General features: G+C 45.5%; 1 protein-coding gene across 2 annotated transcripts in view; it reads left to right on the top strand.

Moving 5' to 3' along the window:
• PAK1 (p21 (RAC1) activated kinase 1) overlaps positions 1-16,161 on the top strand; it is a 71,949-nt gene extending 55,788 nt beyond the window's left edge. For both annotated transcript variants that reach the window (XM_081949971.1, XM_081949972.1), the window contains 8 exons: positions 601-664; positions 4,209-4,257; positions 5,203-5,315; positions 10,133-10,250; positions 10,943-11,042; positions 12,433-12,629; positions 13,667-13,804; positions 14,449-16,161. In XM_081949971.1, the coding sequence (XP_081806097.1) occupies positions 601-664; positions 4,209-4,257; positions 5,203-5,315; positions 10,133-10,250; positions 10,943-11,042; positions 12,433-12,629; positions 13,667-13,804; positions 14,449-14,535 (866 nt within the window). In that variant the 3' untranslated portion in view covers positions 14,536-16,161. The remainder of the gene's footprint in view (positions 1-600; positions 665-4,208; positions 4,258-5,202; positions 5,316-10,132; positions 10,251-10,942; positions 11,043-12,432; positions 12,630-13,666; positions 13,805-14,448) is intronic.
• Positions 16,162-16,648: the final 487 nt, after the last annotated feature.

Genomic DNA, 16,648 nt, shown 5'->3' with positions numbered 1-16,648 from the left:
CTAATCCTCTTTGTTGCTCTTCTCTGCACTCTTTCTAGAGTCTCCACATCTTTTCTACATCGTGGCGACCAAAACTGAATGCAGTATTCCAAGTGTGGCCTTACCAAGGCCTTATAAAGTGGTATTAATACTTCACGTGATCTGGATTCTGTCCCTCTATTTATGCAGCCTAGAACTGTGTTGGCTTTTTGGGCTGCTGAAACAAAGCAGGTCAGGATACTTATATTTTGAGAGGCAATACTTTGAATAGGGATTTTTAAATAGGAGATTTGTCTGCAAATTCCCCATCCATACTTATGGAATATTATTCTACTACACCTTGTTTAAAATGAAGGAAATTGATCATCTGTAATATAATACTTTACCAGCAAGTTCCTGCATTGATCAAGCTGCACTAAAAGGAAAAATATCAACATTGGAAAACTTTACTGAAGTTGTTTTAGTCCCATGATTTGAACTTTCATTTCTTTTCCTTTGTAGGTTTTTATCCTGGAAAACTAACTGCATTTCAAAGGAATTGATGTTTGCAAGTATCAAAAAGCTTAAACTGCAGAATTGAAATTTGATTACATATATTTTTTTTGCTTTTTGCTTTAAAAGGAGGTATCGTAAGCATTGGGGATCCCAAGAAGAAATATACCAGTTTTGAGAAGATTGGACAAGGGTAAGTCTTTAATTGTGAGTGACTGCTTCTTCGGTACAGGTGGTCCTCGACTTACAACAGTTCATTTAGTGACCGTTTGAAGTTACAACAGACTGAAGAAAGCAACTTTTAACTGTCATATTTACAACCCTTGCAGCTTCGCTCATGGTCACTTGATCAAAATTCAGATATTAGGTAACTGGTTCATAGTTATGACGGTCACAGTGTCCCGTGGTCACGTGATTCAACCTTCGGACCAGCAAAGTCAATGGGGGAAGCCAGATTCATTCAACAACCTGTGACTAACTTAACCACTGCGGCAAGAAAGGTGGTAAAATGGGGAAAAAAACTTACTTATTGTCTCGTTTAGCAACTTAAATTTTGGGCTCATTTGCAGTTGTAAGTTGAGGACTACCTTGTATTTAAGGGTTGAAATGGAAAAGTGATCATAAATAACTTTTTTCACTGCTGTTGTAACTCGGAACGGTCACTAAGCGAATGGCTAAATGGCAAGGACTACCTGTCGTCATCATCTTTTAACAACCCCATAATCCCTTGCGGGGTGGAGTCTGGGCAACTGAATGGAACTAGCAGAGTGTTTTAATGGCCGGATGCCCTTCCTGTCGCCAATGCAGAGTTTTGTTTAGCACATAATATTCTCAGTATGCCCAGAGAGAGAAATATCTGCCTCTATCTGTCCTGACCGAGGCTTCCCAAGAGCATGAAGCAAATTCCTTGTCCCGACAAAAACCCATTTTATTCATTGACTGTGAATTCTGCTCATTCACATCCAGCAAAGTCTTTCGAGGGAGGATTTACAGTCACAGACCTTATCAGGCTTGGAGAGCTGGCAGGCCGATCTCTGCAAAACTTGGCCAGGAGTCTCGGAGAGTCACGAACCAATGAAGGGAACTCATGGCCTCCTGCAAACTCCACTCCCCTGACGCTCCTCTTTTATTTCCTCTGGGAGGGGCCATTCATCCTCCACCTGTGGCCTTACTCCCAAGTCGACCCCCGTTCTTTAGCTGTTCCTTTTGCTTATGCACACACTGGGAACAGGCTCCAGCTGTTCGTCTGCCTCACTGATGTCTGACTCCGAAGGCAGCTGATAACTGTCAGACGGCTCTGGCCCCCTCTCTGCCTCCGGCACAGAGCCCTCATCAGAGCCTTCCCCAGACTCCAGGATTGGCCCATGTTCCTCCCCAACCTCCTCACTGTCCAAATCTGTCGCTACCTAGGATTGAACTCACAGCCTCTTGATTGTGAGGCGAGAGCTCTACCTCTAAGCCACCGCACCACTCCTTGTCAAGGACTACCCGTAATTTTTCCAAATGTGGACATTTTAAATCAGGAACCTCTCCCCTTGCTTTTCCGGTGGAAATTTGCTGCCTCGGATTTGAGTTGAAACCATGGAAGTTTTCCTTGCAAATTTTTGTATTTTTCCAAGTGTCTGTTTCTGTGGGATTGGTGGAGCCGATCTTTGGAATTTGCACATAATAGTGCCTGTATCGGTTATGAGGGTTTACCGCTGGCCAAGAACCGATTTCCATGGGCGAATAAGCAGCCAGGTCACCGAGACAAAGGCCTCCAAGCAGTTGGGAATCGGGTTTTGTCACGCGGCCAGTTTTATTGTTGCCACACGGCCGCACAATTCTCACAAACGCCGCAGGTCCCCACAAATGAACCTAAAGGGGGTTGGTGAGAAAGTAAAAGTAAAAGGGGAAGAATTGAAACAGGGGTGGGGGAGTAGCAATTGACTTTGTTCTCAGTTGCAGTGAGCTTCTTTCAAACCCTAGGAGTCCTTCTGGAAACTTCTGAATAGATTATTTTGCCGGTTATTACTTTATAAATAACTTGAAGGCTGAGAACATGCCTAATATTCCTCCCTCCTCCTATTTTGCCCCCCCAACAACAACAAGCCTGCGAGGTGAGTTGGGCTGAAAGAGAAAGGGATTGGCCCAAAGTCACCCAGCTGGTTTTTCAGGAGGAAATTAGGTCTAGAACTCACCGTCTCCTGGTGATTGGCCCAAAGTTACCCATCTGACTTTCATGCCTAAAACGGGACTAGAATTCTCAATCTCCTGGTGATTGGCCCAAAGTCACCCATCTGACTTTCATGCCTAAAACGGGACTAGAATTCACAATCTCCTGGTGATTGGCCCAAAGTCAACCAATTGGCTTTCATGCCTAAGACAGGACTAGAATTCTCAATCTCCTGGTGATTGGCCCAAAGTCAACCAATTGGCTTTCATGCCTAAAACAGGACTAGAATTCTCAATCTCCTGGTGATTGGCCCAAAGTCACCCATCTGACTTTCATGCCAAAAACAGGACTAGAATTCACAATCTCCTGGTGATTGGCCCAAAGTCAACCAATTGGCTTTCATGCCTAAGACAGGACTAGAATTCACAATCTCCTGGTGATTGGCCCAAAGTCAACCAATTGGCTTTCATGCCTAAAACAGGACTAGAATTCTCAATCTCCTGGTGATTGGCCCAAAGTCAACCAATTGGCTTTCATGCCTAAGACAGGACTAGAATTCACGATCTGGTGATTGGCCCAAAGTCAACCAATTGGCTTTCATGCCTATGACAGGACTAGAATTCTCAATCTCCTGGTGATTGGCCCAAAGTCAACCAATTGGCTTTCATGCCTATGACAGGACTAGAATTCTCAATCTCCTGGTGATTGGCCCAAAGTCAACCAATTGGCTTTCATGCCTAAAACAGGACTAGAATTCTCAATCTCCTGGTGATTGGCCCAAAGTCAACCAATTGGCTTTCATGCCTAAGACAAGACTATAATTCACGATCTGGTGATTGGCCCAAAGTCAACCAATTGGCTTTCATGCCTATGACAGGACTAGAATTCTCAATCTCCTGGTGATTGGCCCAAAGTCAACCAATTGGCTTTCATGCCTATGACAGGACTAGAATTCTCAATCTCCTGGTGATTGGCCCAAAGTCAACCAATTGGCTTTCATGCCTAAGACAGGACTAGAATTCTCAATCTCCTGGTGATTGGCCCAAAGTCAACCAATTGGCTTTCATGCCTAAGACAGGACTAGAATTCACGATCTCCTGGTGATTGGCCCAAAGTCACCCAGCTGGTTTTTCAGGAGGAAATTAGGTCTAGAACTCACCGTCTCCTGGTGATTGGCCCAAAGTTACCCATCTGACTTTCATGCCTAAAACAGGACTAGAATTCTCAATCTCCTGATGATTGGCCCAAAGTCACCCAACTGGCTTTCATGCCTAAGGCGAGACTAGAACTCACCGTCTCCTGGTGATTGGCCATCAGCGGATAAGCTGAGTCTTGAATTAAAATAACATTGAAAATGCATCATCGGTGGATTAGCCACACATAAACCCATTGCGAAAATTAAAACATGAGAAAATTGTGGGAGCTGGCATCCACAGGTGGCGCATTTTACATATTTTAATTAAAAATGGAGAGTCGGCTTATCCTGAAAAAAAAGGGGGGGTTATCAATGCTTATCAAATACTTACATGGTAATTGAAGCTCTTTTAAATAGATTTATCTCCTTTGTGTTGTTGTGTTTCAGGGCTTCTGGTACAGTTTACACAGCGATGGATGTAGCAACGGCACAAGAGGTAAAGGCTCTGGCGGATGTGAGGTGGGGTGGAGGCAGAGGGGACTGGAGTGGGACTGGAGACTAAAACATACGAAGAACAGTTGCAGGAACTGGGTATGTCTAGCTTAAGAGAAAGAAGGACTAGGGGAGACATGATAGCAGTCTTCCAATATCTCAGGGGTTGCCACAAAGAAGTGGGAGTCAAGCTATTCTCCAAGGCACCTGAGGGTAGAACAAGAAGCAATGGGTGGAAACTAATCAAGGAGAGAAGCAACCTAGAACTGAGGAGAAATTTCCTGACAGTGAGGACAATTAACAGTTGGAACGACTTGCCACCAGAAGTTGTTCTATCACGGGGGTTTTTCAAGAAGAAACTGGGCAACTGTTCTTCTGGAATGGTATTGGGTTTCCTGCCTGAGCAGGGCGGGGTTGGACTAGAAGACCTCCAAGGTCATGGATGTCATACTTACAATCCATGCAATCACTTAACGACAGCAATGGGGAGAACAGGGATTATGGTCATTAAATAAGGTTATTGTGTGGACATCTTGCTTAACAGCACATGCGGCCGTTTAGTGACAGCAATGGGGAGACCAGAGATTATGGTCATTAAGTGAGGAGATCCCATGGATGTCACACTTAACCCATGCAGTCATTTAATGACAGCAATGAGGAGAGCAGAGATTATGGTCATTAAGTGAGGAGATCCCATGGATGTCACACTTAACCCATGCAGTCATTTAATGACAGCAATGGGGGGAGCAGAGATTATGGTCATTAAGTGAGGAGATCCCATGGATGCTTTGCCTAGTGACTGCCACAACGTACCACCATAATGAGCAGGCTCCATTATGGTCGTAAATCAAGGACCGCTTGTTTTTCTAATATTTTGTCCCGCCATTAGAAATGTGAATCGTTCAACCAGACTTATGGATTCCTTTTTTTCCCTTCTTCCAAAATTCAGGTTGCCATCAAACAGATGAATCTGCAGCAGCAGCCGAAAAAAGAGCTAATTATCAACGAGATTCTCGTCATGAGGGAAAACAAGAACCCCAACATTGTCAACTACCTGGACAGGTAGCTGTGATTCAGATAATGGGGCGGGGCGCCTCGCTTTACACAGCCGCTTTTACTGACATCTGTGTTTTTCTCTTGACTTGGGAGTGTGAGGTGAAAAGACCGAAATGTTTGCCCCTCGTTTTCCCTTAAAAGCCATCTTATAAAACGGGAGCTGAAGTGACGGGGGTGATGCGAGAGAAGCTAGCATGAATGGGGCTGGGCCTCATCCCGAAGTTGCCACACCGATGGCCTTGATATGAATTCAGTTGCTGGATTTGTAATTTGATAGAGAGAATTGTATGAAGAAAGGAGAATATTGGTCACTCAGGGTTGAAATGGTGCCCTTAGTGCCCTCTGGGCTTGGTGGTTTTCTTGCAGACGTTTCATGACCCAACTAGGCAACATCATCAATGCTAGGAGTGGAGTTTGTGGAGTGGAGGGTGTCGGAGGAGGAGAATGAAAGACAGATGATGGGGGAGGAGGAAGAGGAGAACAGTGGGAGTCCTTGGTGCTCTCTGAGCTGGGTGGTTTTCTTGCAGACGTTTCATGACCCAACTAGGGAACGTCATCAATGCTAGAAGGGAGCGGGGTTTGTTCTTTTTATATACTTGCCCTGTCACTGTTGGTGGGAGCCGTCTTCGTGATAAAATGTCTACAAGGAAACAACCAAGCTCAGAGAGCACCAAGGATTATTTTTCTCTTCCTCTTCTTCTTCCTCCTCCTCCTCCTCTTCCTCCTCCTCCTCCTCCTCCTCCTCCTCCTCCTCCTCCTCCTCCTCCTCCTCCTCCTCCTCCTCCTCCTCCTCCTCCTCTCTTCAATCCCCACTCCCTACTAGTACTGAAGATGTTACCTAGTTGGGTAATAAAAGGTCTGCAAGAATACAACCAAGCTCAGAGAGCACCCCACAGTCCTTCCCCTCCTCCTCCTCTTCACAATCCCCACTCCTTACTAGCACTGATTTTGTTATCTAGTTGGGTAATTAAACGTCTGCAAGAAAAACAACCAAGTTCAGAGAGCACCAAGGACTCCTCGGACCGAATTGCACAGAGGTCTTTTGATAATCAGGAGGGGTGTCAATCTTGACTGATTGATTGAAGGCCACCTATCTCCAAAATCACCAAAGACCTCACCTGTAAGGCTCCACCAACCTCCTGCCACAAGATCTGTGAGAACAGAGCCAATTTGGTCTAGTGGTTAAGCAGTCAGGCTAGAAACCAGGAGACAGTGAGTTCTAGTCCCGCCTTAGCCATGAAAGCCAGCTGGGTGACTTTGCGCCGATCACCAGGAGACTGTGAGTTCTAGTCCTGCCTTAAGTGTAAGCCAGCTGGGTGACTTTGCGCCGATCAGCAGGAGACTGTGAGTTCTAGTCCTTCCTGAAGCCTGAAAGCCAGCAGGGTGACGAATACATAGTGTAAATCCATATGCATTGATGCTTCTGTAAATCCCACCTTTTCTGGACATAATTCAATCTTTGCCTCTTTATTTACCCCTTCTGTTGAATGCATTTTCTCTGGTAGCTCTTCTTCGAGATCCATTTTATGTCTTCGTTGGAAAAAAAACCCTCTTAAAAATATAAAAAAAGATGCTGACCAGCTTTTAATTTATGTAATTCCGTATTATCTTGGCCCTCCTATGGACTTCCCTGCTGTGCCAAATCGGTTGGTTTTTTCCTGTTCCCAGGGGGGAAAAAATATCAAACAGATTGATTCCATTGTGGAAGGGATGGCAAAGAAAACATGCTTTCAGATGGTTGGGATTAAAATATTATCCCGTTGATTTTTCCTTCTCTCTGTTTGCTTCTTCCTCTCTTTGTTTTTATGTTTATTTGTGGAGTTCAATCTTCTTTTTTAAGATCCTTTTTAAAAACAGATCCTCGCAAGTGGCTTGGGGTACAATATCTGTTGCCATGGTGTCGTAAGCAGCAGCCAAAACATCGCCCAGAGAGCTATAATTCTTAATTATGAAATACACGGGGAGCCATTTTAGTCATTCATTTAATGGTTTTAAATCTATCGAGCTATCAAGAACCAAAACACATTTCTCTGATCAACTCTAAAATAATTCTATATAGAGAAATATCTATATTCAGCTATGTAGCAACTGGCTTATATTTTACGAAACAAAATTGAGTCCAACATTTCTGTTGCTAAGTGAGGCAGTTATTAAGTGAGTTTTGCCCCATTGTGTAATCTTTCTTGCCACCGTTGTTAAGTGAATCAGTGCAGTTCAGTTAGCAACATGTAGTAGCCTAAACCGGCTTTTTCGGAGATTGAGTAGCAATTGCAAAGTGTGTGAGATTTGACAGGGATTTTATCAGGATGTTTTGAGCTACAAGTAATCCTCGACTTACGACCACAATTGAGCCAAAAATTATGCTGCTAAGTGAGACGTTTATTGAGATTTGCCCTATTTGTAAGCTTTTCTGGCCACAGTTGCTAAATGAACCACTGCAGTTGTTAAGTGAGTTACATGGTTATTAAATGAATCTGGCTTCCCCACTGGCTTTGCTTGTCAGGAGGCTGCTTAATAGGGAGGTCACATGACCCTGGGGACACAACAACCGTCATAAATATGAGTCAGTGGCCAAGCATCCAAATTTTGATCACCTGACCGTGGGGATGGCACAACAGTCGTAAGTGTGAAAAATGGCTGTAAGTCTCTTTTTTTCAGTGCGGGTGTCACTTTGAACAGTCACTAAATGAATTGTTGTAAGTCACTGAGCCACCCCTGACGCGGTGGCTCAGTGGTTACGACTCTGAGCTTGTCGATCAGAAGGTTGGCAGTTCAGCGGTTCGAATCCCTAGCGCCACGTAACGGAGTGAGCTCCCGTGACTTGTCCCAGCTTCTGCCAACTTAGCAGTTTGAAAGCATGTAAAAATGCAAGTAGAAAAATAGGAACCATCTTTGGTGGGAAGGGAACAGCGTTCCATGCGCCTTTGGTGTTAAGTCATGCCGGCCACATGACCACGGAGACGTCTTCGGACAGCGCTGGCTCTTCACCTTTGAAACGGAGATGAGCACTGCCCCCTAGAGTCGGGAATGACTGGCACATATGTGCGAGGGGAACCTTTACCTTTACCTGAAGGATTCCCTGTAAATAAAAAATGATAAATAAATTTAAACAAACAAACGAAAACTCAAGGGGCAAACTCCATAGGCCACCAGTCTTTTTCTGCCGCTCCGTTTGGTATGTTTCTACCTGTGGGATTTATGACGAGAATTTAAGGAAGGGGCACTTTTGAAATAAGAACGCCACGACCTCTAAATTTCCCTTGATGGGAAATGAGGTAGGTGAGATGAGAAATGAGGAAAGTGTGACCTCCAAGCATTTGGTGAGGAGAAATGGGTGAGGGACGAGATGAAACCTGTGAATTACATGCTCAGAAGTGAGCGATGTGAGACCTCTGGCAATTTACGATGAGGGACGAGAACCAGGTCTCCGTAATAATCCAAACTTCTCTACCCGGTTGTCGAAGGTGGTCTCCTATGGATTGTCAAGTCTAACGAAGAGAAGGACCAGGGGGGACATCATAGCAGTCTTCCAATACTTGAGAAGCTGCCCCAAAGAAGAGGGAGGGTCAAGCTATTGTCCAGAGCACCAGAGTTTAGGGCAAGAAGCAATGGATGGAAACTAATCAAGGAGAGAAGCAAGCAAAAAGTGAGGAGAAACTTCCCGACGGTGAGGAGAATTACCTCAGGTGCACCATCGCTGGAGGTCTTGAAGAAGAGATTGAATAGCCATTGGTCGGGACGTTTTAACGAAAAGAAGGACTAGGGGAGACATGATAGCAGCCTTCCAATATCTAAGGAGCTGCCCGCAAAAAGCGGGAGTCAACCTATTCTCCAAAGCACCTGAAGGCAGGACAAGAAGCAATGGGTGGAAACTAATCAAGGAGAGGAGCAACTTAGAACTAAGGAGGAATTTCTTGATTGTTATAACAATTAACCAGTGGAACAGAAGTTGCCTCCAAGAGCCTGAAGGAAACTCCTGGTCCCGACAAAAAAAACCTTTTATTAATTGACTGTGAATTCTGCTCCTTCACCTCCAGCAAAGTCTTTCGAGGGAGGATTTACAGTCACAGACCTTATCAGGCTTGGAGAGCTGACAGGCCGATCTCTGCAGAACTTGGCAAGGAGACTTGGAGAGTCATAAACCAATGAAGGGAACTAATTGACTCCTGCAAACTCCCCTCCCCTGTCGCTCCTCTTTTATTCCCTCTGGGAGGGGCCATTCATCGTCCACCTGTGGCCTTACTCCTGAGTCGACCCCTGTTCTTTAGCAATTTCCTTCTTCTGGCAGCTCTGTGCATGCGCACACTGGGAACAGGCTCCAGCTGTTCTTCTGCCTCACTGATGTCTGGACTCCGAAGGCAGCTGATAACTGTCTGACGGCCCTGGCCCCCTCTCTGCCTCTGACACAGAGCCCTCCTCAGAGCCTTCCCCAGACTCCAGGATCGGCCCAGGTTCCTCCCCAACCTCCTCACTGTCCGGATCTGTTGCCATCTCCTCTGGCCGTTGGCGGGCGGCAACAAAGATGCTTTACAAAAGTGACGCGGGAGAATTTGGCCAACTCTAGAATTGGAAAAAAGCAGATTTAAAATGAAGATTTTCTCCGGTGTCCTTTGGGAAATGTCATCTCTAACTCTCCTACCCTCTACCCTAAATTCAATTTGTTTTGCCTTTGCCGCGTGGTTTTGTGGCTTTCTTTTGATGGGCCGCCTAACCGCTTGCTCTGATTCTTCAGCCTTGCTCCGTATGCCGCTTTGGCGCTGGGCTGTGCTTGTGTCTTTGGCTGACCAGCGTGTGACGCCTGCCGTTTCTTCCGTTCACTGCAGTTACCTGGTGGGAGATGAGCTGTGGGTTGTCATGGAGTATTTGGCCGGCGGTTCGTTGACAGACGTGGTAACCGAGACCTGCATGGATGAAGGACAGATCGCTGCGGTGTGCCGTGAGGTGAGAATTTGTAATGATGACGGTCGATCCCCTGGGGGGGCCTTTGGCTCCGGGGGTTCAGAGCAATTGGAAGGGTCCTGGAAAAGTGATTTAGAAATTCAAGGAGGTTTTCAGGTGGGGCTACCCTTCCTTCCTTCCTCCCTCCCTCCCTCCCCCTTCCCTCCGTCCCTTCCTTTTTCTCTCTCTCTCCCCTCCTTCCTTCCTTTCTTCTGTCTAGCCATCCACCCGCGCTCTCCTCCCTCCCTCCCCCTTTCCTTCTTTCCTTCTTTCCTTCCTCCTTCCTTTTCTTCTTTTTCCTTCCCTCTTCCTTCTCCTTTTTTCTTCCTTCCCCTCTTCCTTGCTTCCTTGCTCTCACTCTCATTATAATCTCCTTCTTTCCTTCTTTCTTTCCGCCTTCGTTCATTCTTGCCTTTCCTCCCTCCCTCCCTCCCTCCCTCTGGATCGTCCTTTCGGAGATACTTCTAATTCCGTTTATTGTACAGCTTCCTTAACAGAAAGTGCTTCTCTTCCCACCCGCCACCCTCTTTGCTCTCTCTCCCCCAAGGTTATTCTCACCTACTGTGTTCTCCCCCTGCCTTTCTGGTCCCTGCATCGTTAGGGGGTGGGTGTGTGGGTGGGTGTTGGTCATTGGGAAGGGCATAGATGCCCCCAGAGACCCACCTCTCTGCTTGGCTTCCCCCCCCCCCCCTTAGTGCCTTCAAGCGCTGGAGTTCCTTCACTGCAATCAAGTGATACATCGCGACATCAAAAGTGACAACATCTTGCTTGGAATGGACGGGTCTGTCAAGCTAAGTACGTGACTTGGATAATTGGCGACAATTGTGGGTCTCTGGGGGATGTTTTACCTGTGGGTGAAATCCCCCCACCCACCCTGATGAATTCATAAGAGATGCCTTTGATCCCAGCATTGCAACTGGATATTAATTTCCAGTGAGCAAAAGTTGGAAAACTATTCATTGCATGCATAGAGAGGCGGGTTATTAATTCTGCTTTGCTGGGACCTGGCCTGTTGGCCTGCTCCAATTTTTAAATTTATTTATTTAGACCAGGGGTGTCCAAACTGGGGAACTTTTAAGACTTGTGGACTTCAACTCCCAGAATTCCCCAGCCACCTCAACCAGTCCACAAGTCTTAAAAGTTCCCCAGTTTGGACACTCCTGATTTAGACTTTTGTTCCATTTTTATTACTTGGTAAGTAACTCGAGTCAATGAACATGCATAATACTCCTTCCAACTTTTCCCCCACAACAACAACCCTGTGAAGTAGGCTGGGCTGAGAGAGAGAGAGGAACTGGCCCAAAGTCACCAGCTGGCTTTCTAGCCTAAGGCAGGACTAGAACTCACCGTCTCCTGGTGATTGGTTCAAAGTCATCCCAGTTGATTTTCCTGCCTAAGGTGGGACTAGAACTCACCGTCTCCTGGTGATTGTCCAGTCATCCAGCTGGCTTCCCTGCCTAAGGCTGGACTAGAACTCACCGTCTCCTGGTGATTCTCCAGTCACCCAGCTGGCTTCCCTGCCTAAGGCTGGACTAGAACTCACCATCTCCTGGTGATTGGCCCAAAGCCATCCCAGTTGGTTTTCCTGCCTAAGGCAGGACTAGAACTCACCGTCTCCTGGTGATTGGTTCAAAGTCATCCCAGTTGATTTTCCTGCCTAAGGTGGGACTAGAACTCACCATCTCCTGGTGATTGGTATAAAGTCATGCTACTAAGCTTTCATGCCTAAGGCAGGACTAGAACTCTCCATCTCCTGGTGATTGTCCAGTCACCCAGCTGGCTCCCCGGCCTAAGGCTGGACTAGAACTCTCCATCTCCTGGTGATTGGTATAAAGTCATGCTACTAAGCTTCCCTGCCTAAGGCTGGACTAGAACTCACCGTCTCCTGGTGATTGGCCCAAAGCCATCCCAGTTGGTTTTCCTGCCAGAACTCCCAGTCTCCTGGTTTTCTAGATAAGCACCTTCCCCAACTACCCCAAACCATCCTTCTAAGACCTTTCTGAAGGGCCTGGTGTCTGAGGAGCAGTGTTTTTTTTTGGGGGGGGGGGGTCTTCTCCATGTTGTCCGTGGGGGCTCCAGGCTCTGGGAGTTGGGGTGCACCAGATGGAGGACCACTGGAGTAGACCAAGCTTAGCTTCAACCTCTTCCATCCATTCACCTTTGTTTGTTTTTCCTTCTCCCCCAGCCGATTTTGGCTTTTGCGCCCAAATCACGCCTGAGCAGAGCAAGCGCAGTACCATGGTGGGGACGCCATATTGGATGGCCCCCGAAGTGGTCACCAGGAAAGCCTACGGCCCCAAGGTGGACATCTGGTCTCTGGGCATCATGGCCATTGAGATGATCGAGGGGGAGCCCCCGTACCTCAACGAGAACCCCCTGCGGGTAAGTTTGGGGCCTCAGGGGTGGGTGTCCTCTAACGGAGGAGGGCTCATAGCCTGCGAATTCAGGGCGAATATAAACCTCCCAGGAGGATGTGACTGGATCCCACCTGAGTCGGTCCCTGGAACCCCCTCCCCCGCCCCCCGAGGGTTATTCTTCCAAGCTTTTGGACCAGTGCTGGAGCCCCTCATCCGGGAATTTCTTTCTTTCTCTCTCTCTCCCTCCCTCCCTTCCTCCCTCCCTCTCTCTCTCTCCTCGACGCATAACAGTTTGTTTAGTGACTGTTTGAAGTAACAACAGGAAGGAGAGAAGGAAGGGAGGAAGGAGGGAAGAAAGGAAGGAAGGAGAGAAGGAAGGAATGGGAAAGAAAGGAAGGAGAGAAGGAAGGAATGAAAAAGGGAGGGAAGGAGGAGGGAAGGAACAGGAAAGGGGGGGAAGGAGGGAAAGGAAGTAAGGAATGAGAAAGGGAGGGAAGGAAGAAATGGGATAGGGAGGGATGAAGGAACGGAAAAGGGAGGAAAGGAAGGGAGGAACGGGAAAGGGAGGGAAGAGAGGAAGGGAGGAATGGGAAAGGGAGGAAGGAAGGGATGGAAGAAGAGAAGGAAGGAACGGGAAAGGGAGGGAAGGAGGAAGGAAGGAAGAGGAGAAAAGGAGGGAGGATGGAAGAAAGGAAGGAATGGGAAAGGGAGGGAAGGAGAGAAAGAAGAAAGAAAGCAAGGGAAGGAAGGAGCGAAGAGAAGAAAGGAAGGAAAGAAGAAAATGAATTGTTGATCAAACAACTGGCAGTTTATTACTTTAGTTAGCAATCTCTCAGTTAGCAAAGCTGGAAACGGCAACCAAGCGATGCCAGAAGTGCTAAGGACCCTCCATGGCAGAAAGAAGCCCCTGGAACAGATGGAATTCTCCATCTCTGCTTCTTGGGCCATTTAAAGATGCCTCTTTGCATTCCCACCCAGCGCTTGCTCGGCCTCCCTTAGGCAGAGGATGCTTCTCGTCATCTTTGAGAATATTTGAGATTTCCCACCATTTCTTTATTTCAGGCTTTGTATCTCATTGCTACCAACGGGACCCCGGAGCTGCAAAACCCGGAGAAGCTCTCCCCCATATTTAGAGACTTCCTGAATCGCTGCCTGGAAATGGATGTGGAGAAGAGAGGCTCGGCCAAGGAGCTTCTCCAGGTAACCGTTTGATCCAGAGAGCAAGAGAGCCAGGATTTCATTGATATTGAATACTACTTCTATTTTCTATTCTATATTCCATTCCGTTCTATTCCTATTCTATTCCTATTCCATTCTATTTTTTTCTATTCTATTCTATTCTGTTTCCTATTCTATTTCCTATTGTATTGTATTCTATTTTCTATTCTATTTTCTATTATATTCTAATATATTCTATTTTCTATTCTATTCCTATTCTATTCTATTCTGTTCCTATTCTATTCTGTTTTCTATTCTATTTTCTATTCTATTCTGTTTTCTATTCTATATTCTATTCTATATTCTATTCTATATTCTATTCTATATTCTATTCTATTCCATTCCATTTTATTCTTATTTTGGATTCTATTCTATGCATTCTGAATTCTATTCTATATTTACTCTGTCTACTCTACTCTACTCTACTCTACTCTGCTCTGCTCTGCTCTGCTCTGCTCTACTCTACTCTACTCTACTCTACTCGGACCTATTCCTATTCAGTTTTCCAAATAGCAATGCAGCAACTTCATAAATGCGATGTACTTTTCTGTTTACCGACGGGTGTAAAGACCCGCAAAAGTTGTGCCTGTTTTCCCATGGCTGACTTTTCTCTCCCTCTTTTCTAGCACCAGTTCCTGAAAATTGCCAAGCCCCTCTCCAGCCTGACTCCTCTGATCGTTGCAGCGAAAGAGGCCACAAAGAACAACCACTGAGGGGGGGGAAAAAAGACTACACCAGCTGTTTCTGAAATCCTTCTGCAAACAGTTTCGGTTTTATCTTTTGGGGTTTATTTCTTTCTTCCATTTTTTTAAGAGACTAATTTTTTAAAAAGTTCCTCTTTCGGGATTTCTGCCCTGTGCAGAAAAACCTTTTAATCATTTTATTTTATTTTTTCTCCTGGTGGCTGGAATCATGAAATTCAGATGGAGGATCCAGAAACGGACTTACGGCGATGGAGTAACTCCAGAGTAACTCAGTTTAGGAGCGCTGCCTTTCTCGCAAGACTCCCGTGAAAAGGCTGGCTGCTCACAACCGTTGCGTTGTTGCCAAACAAACATTGTAGGCAACTTGGATCTTTTAATGTACGGATTTAATGTACGGATTTTTAGAATGAGAGAGAAGAATTTCTCGCAGAAACTTTTTAGAAGACATTTTCCCTAAGCGAGAGAACAGTTCTTTTTAGGCGTCCTCGATACCTTTCGGAGAGCCTAATTCTTCAAACTACTGAAAATTTGTTTGGATTACTTGAAAACTAAGGCAGGCTAAGAGAAACGTGGACTGATTTTATAATTGCAGGGGAAATCAATTAATGTTTTTTCCCGTCAACCACTTGATGTTCAGAGAAAGTTTGCATGCGTCAAAAGAAGATTGAAGTAGTTAGGATGAATACAACCATCGGCCGTCCCCCGTCCCTTTTTGGAAGATTAATTAATCGGTGATGGGTCATGCAATGTGTTTGGGGTTTTGTGTGAGTGTATGTGTGTTTACACACCTTTGTGTGTGTGTGTGTATGAGAAACAAATTGCCTTCTGATTAAATCCCTACGGCTCTTTCCCATCTTAAATTGCAGTTTAGGACTGCTTAATTGGACTGTTTTGGTTAATACCCCGTTTTCCTGAAAATAACACCTCCCCGGATAATAAGCCCAGTCGGGCTATTAAGTGCATGCACTAAAATAAGCCCTCCCCCCGAAAATAAGCCCTCCCTGAAAATTTTGCAACACAGCAGCAGCCATGAGGTGACCACGCTCGCCGCCTCCTGCACCTCAAAAATAATAAGACCTCCCCGAAAATAAGGCCAAGGGAAACACGGTAGCTTAAAACAGAACTTTCCAGATGGATTGGAACTTCGGTTCCCAGAGTCTCCCTTGGCCAGAAGGATTCTGGGAGTTGAAGTCCAAGAACAGCTGGAAGGCACCGAATGAGGAAAAGCTGTTATGGTTTTCATTATCTCAGATTAAACAATAGGGAAACTTTGCTCACCCGGCCCTTAACTTCAGAAATAGGGTTACACAAACCCCAAGAATGGGTGTGAAGAAAAGGCTTTATTTTGGGGGTATTTCTTTGCTGCCCCGGTAAAGAATATCACGGTTTCCCATTATCAAATTTGCCAAAAAATAATGATGATGATTCTGCATGTATCAAGACTGGTTTCTCTGGGCCGGTGAGCAACTGAGAATTCAGTCTTTCCAGATCCAGTTATGGGCGAGAGCATCAGCGTGTATCAGGAATGTGGATCTCTTCGTGTGGGGGGAAAAACCCTTTTTTAAATTTGTGCGATATGAAAACGATGAATGCAAAATCAGGAGGTGTTGAATAAACTAGATCCTAGGTGTTTCACACTGGTTTGGTTTGTAAAAGGTGAGAACATTAGACGGCGAAAGCATCTACCGTATTTTTTGGAGTATAAGATGCTCCAATATTTTGAAGAGGTAAATTATATATATATATATATATAATATATACATATATTTGTTTTCGTAGATTTTCACAGGTACAGGTATGCATGTTTTGGCGTATTCAGGTCTTTTCCCATGTAAGATTGAGAGTATCTTGGCGACGTTTTGACGAGATCCCACTTGTCATCTTCAGGCTGGTGTCTTCGGCCTTGTGCATACACACACACAAACACACTACATATACACACACACACACACACACTACATATACATACATACATACATACATACATACATACATACTATATATATATATATATATATGTAATGTTTGTTCAAAATCTCAAATCTCCGAAATTTTTTCACCGATTGCTTTGAAATTTTGACACAACGTTGCATTCGACTACGCACATGTTTTTATATATGTA

Source organism: Natrix helvetica, assembly GCF_964273705.1.
Source record: "Natrix helvetica genome assembly, chromosome: 4".
In the NCBI taxonomy this organism is placed as follows: Eukaryota; Metazoa; Chordata; class Lepidosauria; order Squamata; family Natricidae; genus Natrix; species Natrix helvetica.
The sequence above is the reverse complement of the archived record's forward strand: the minus strand, read 5'-3'. Positions and strand labels throughout refer to the sequence as shown.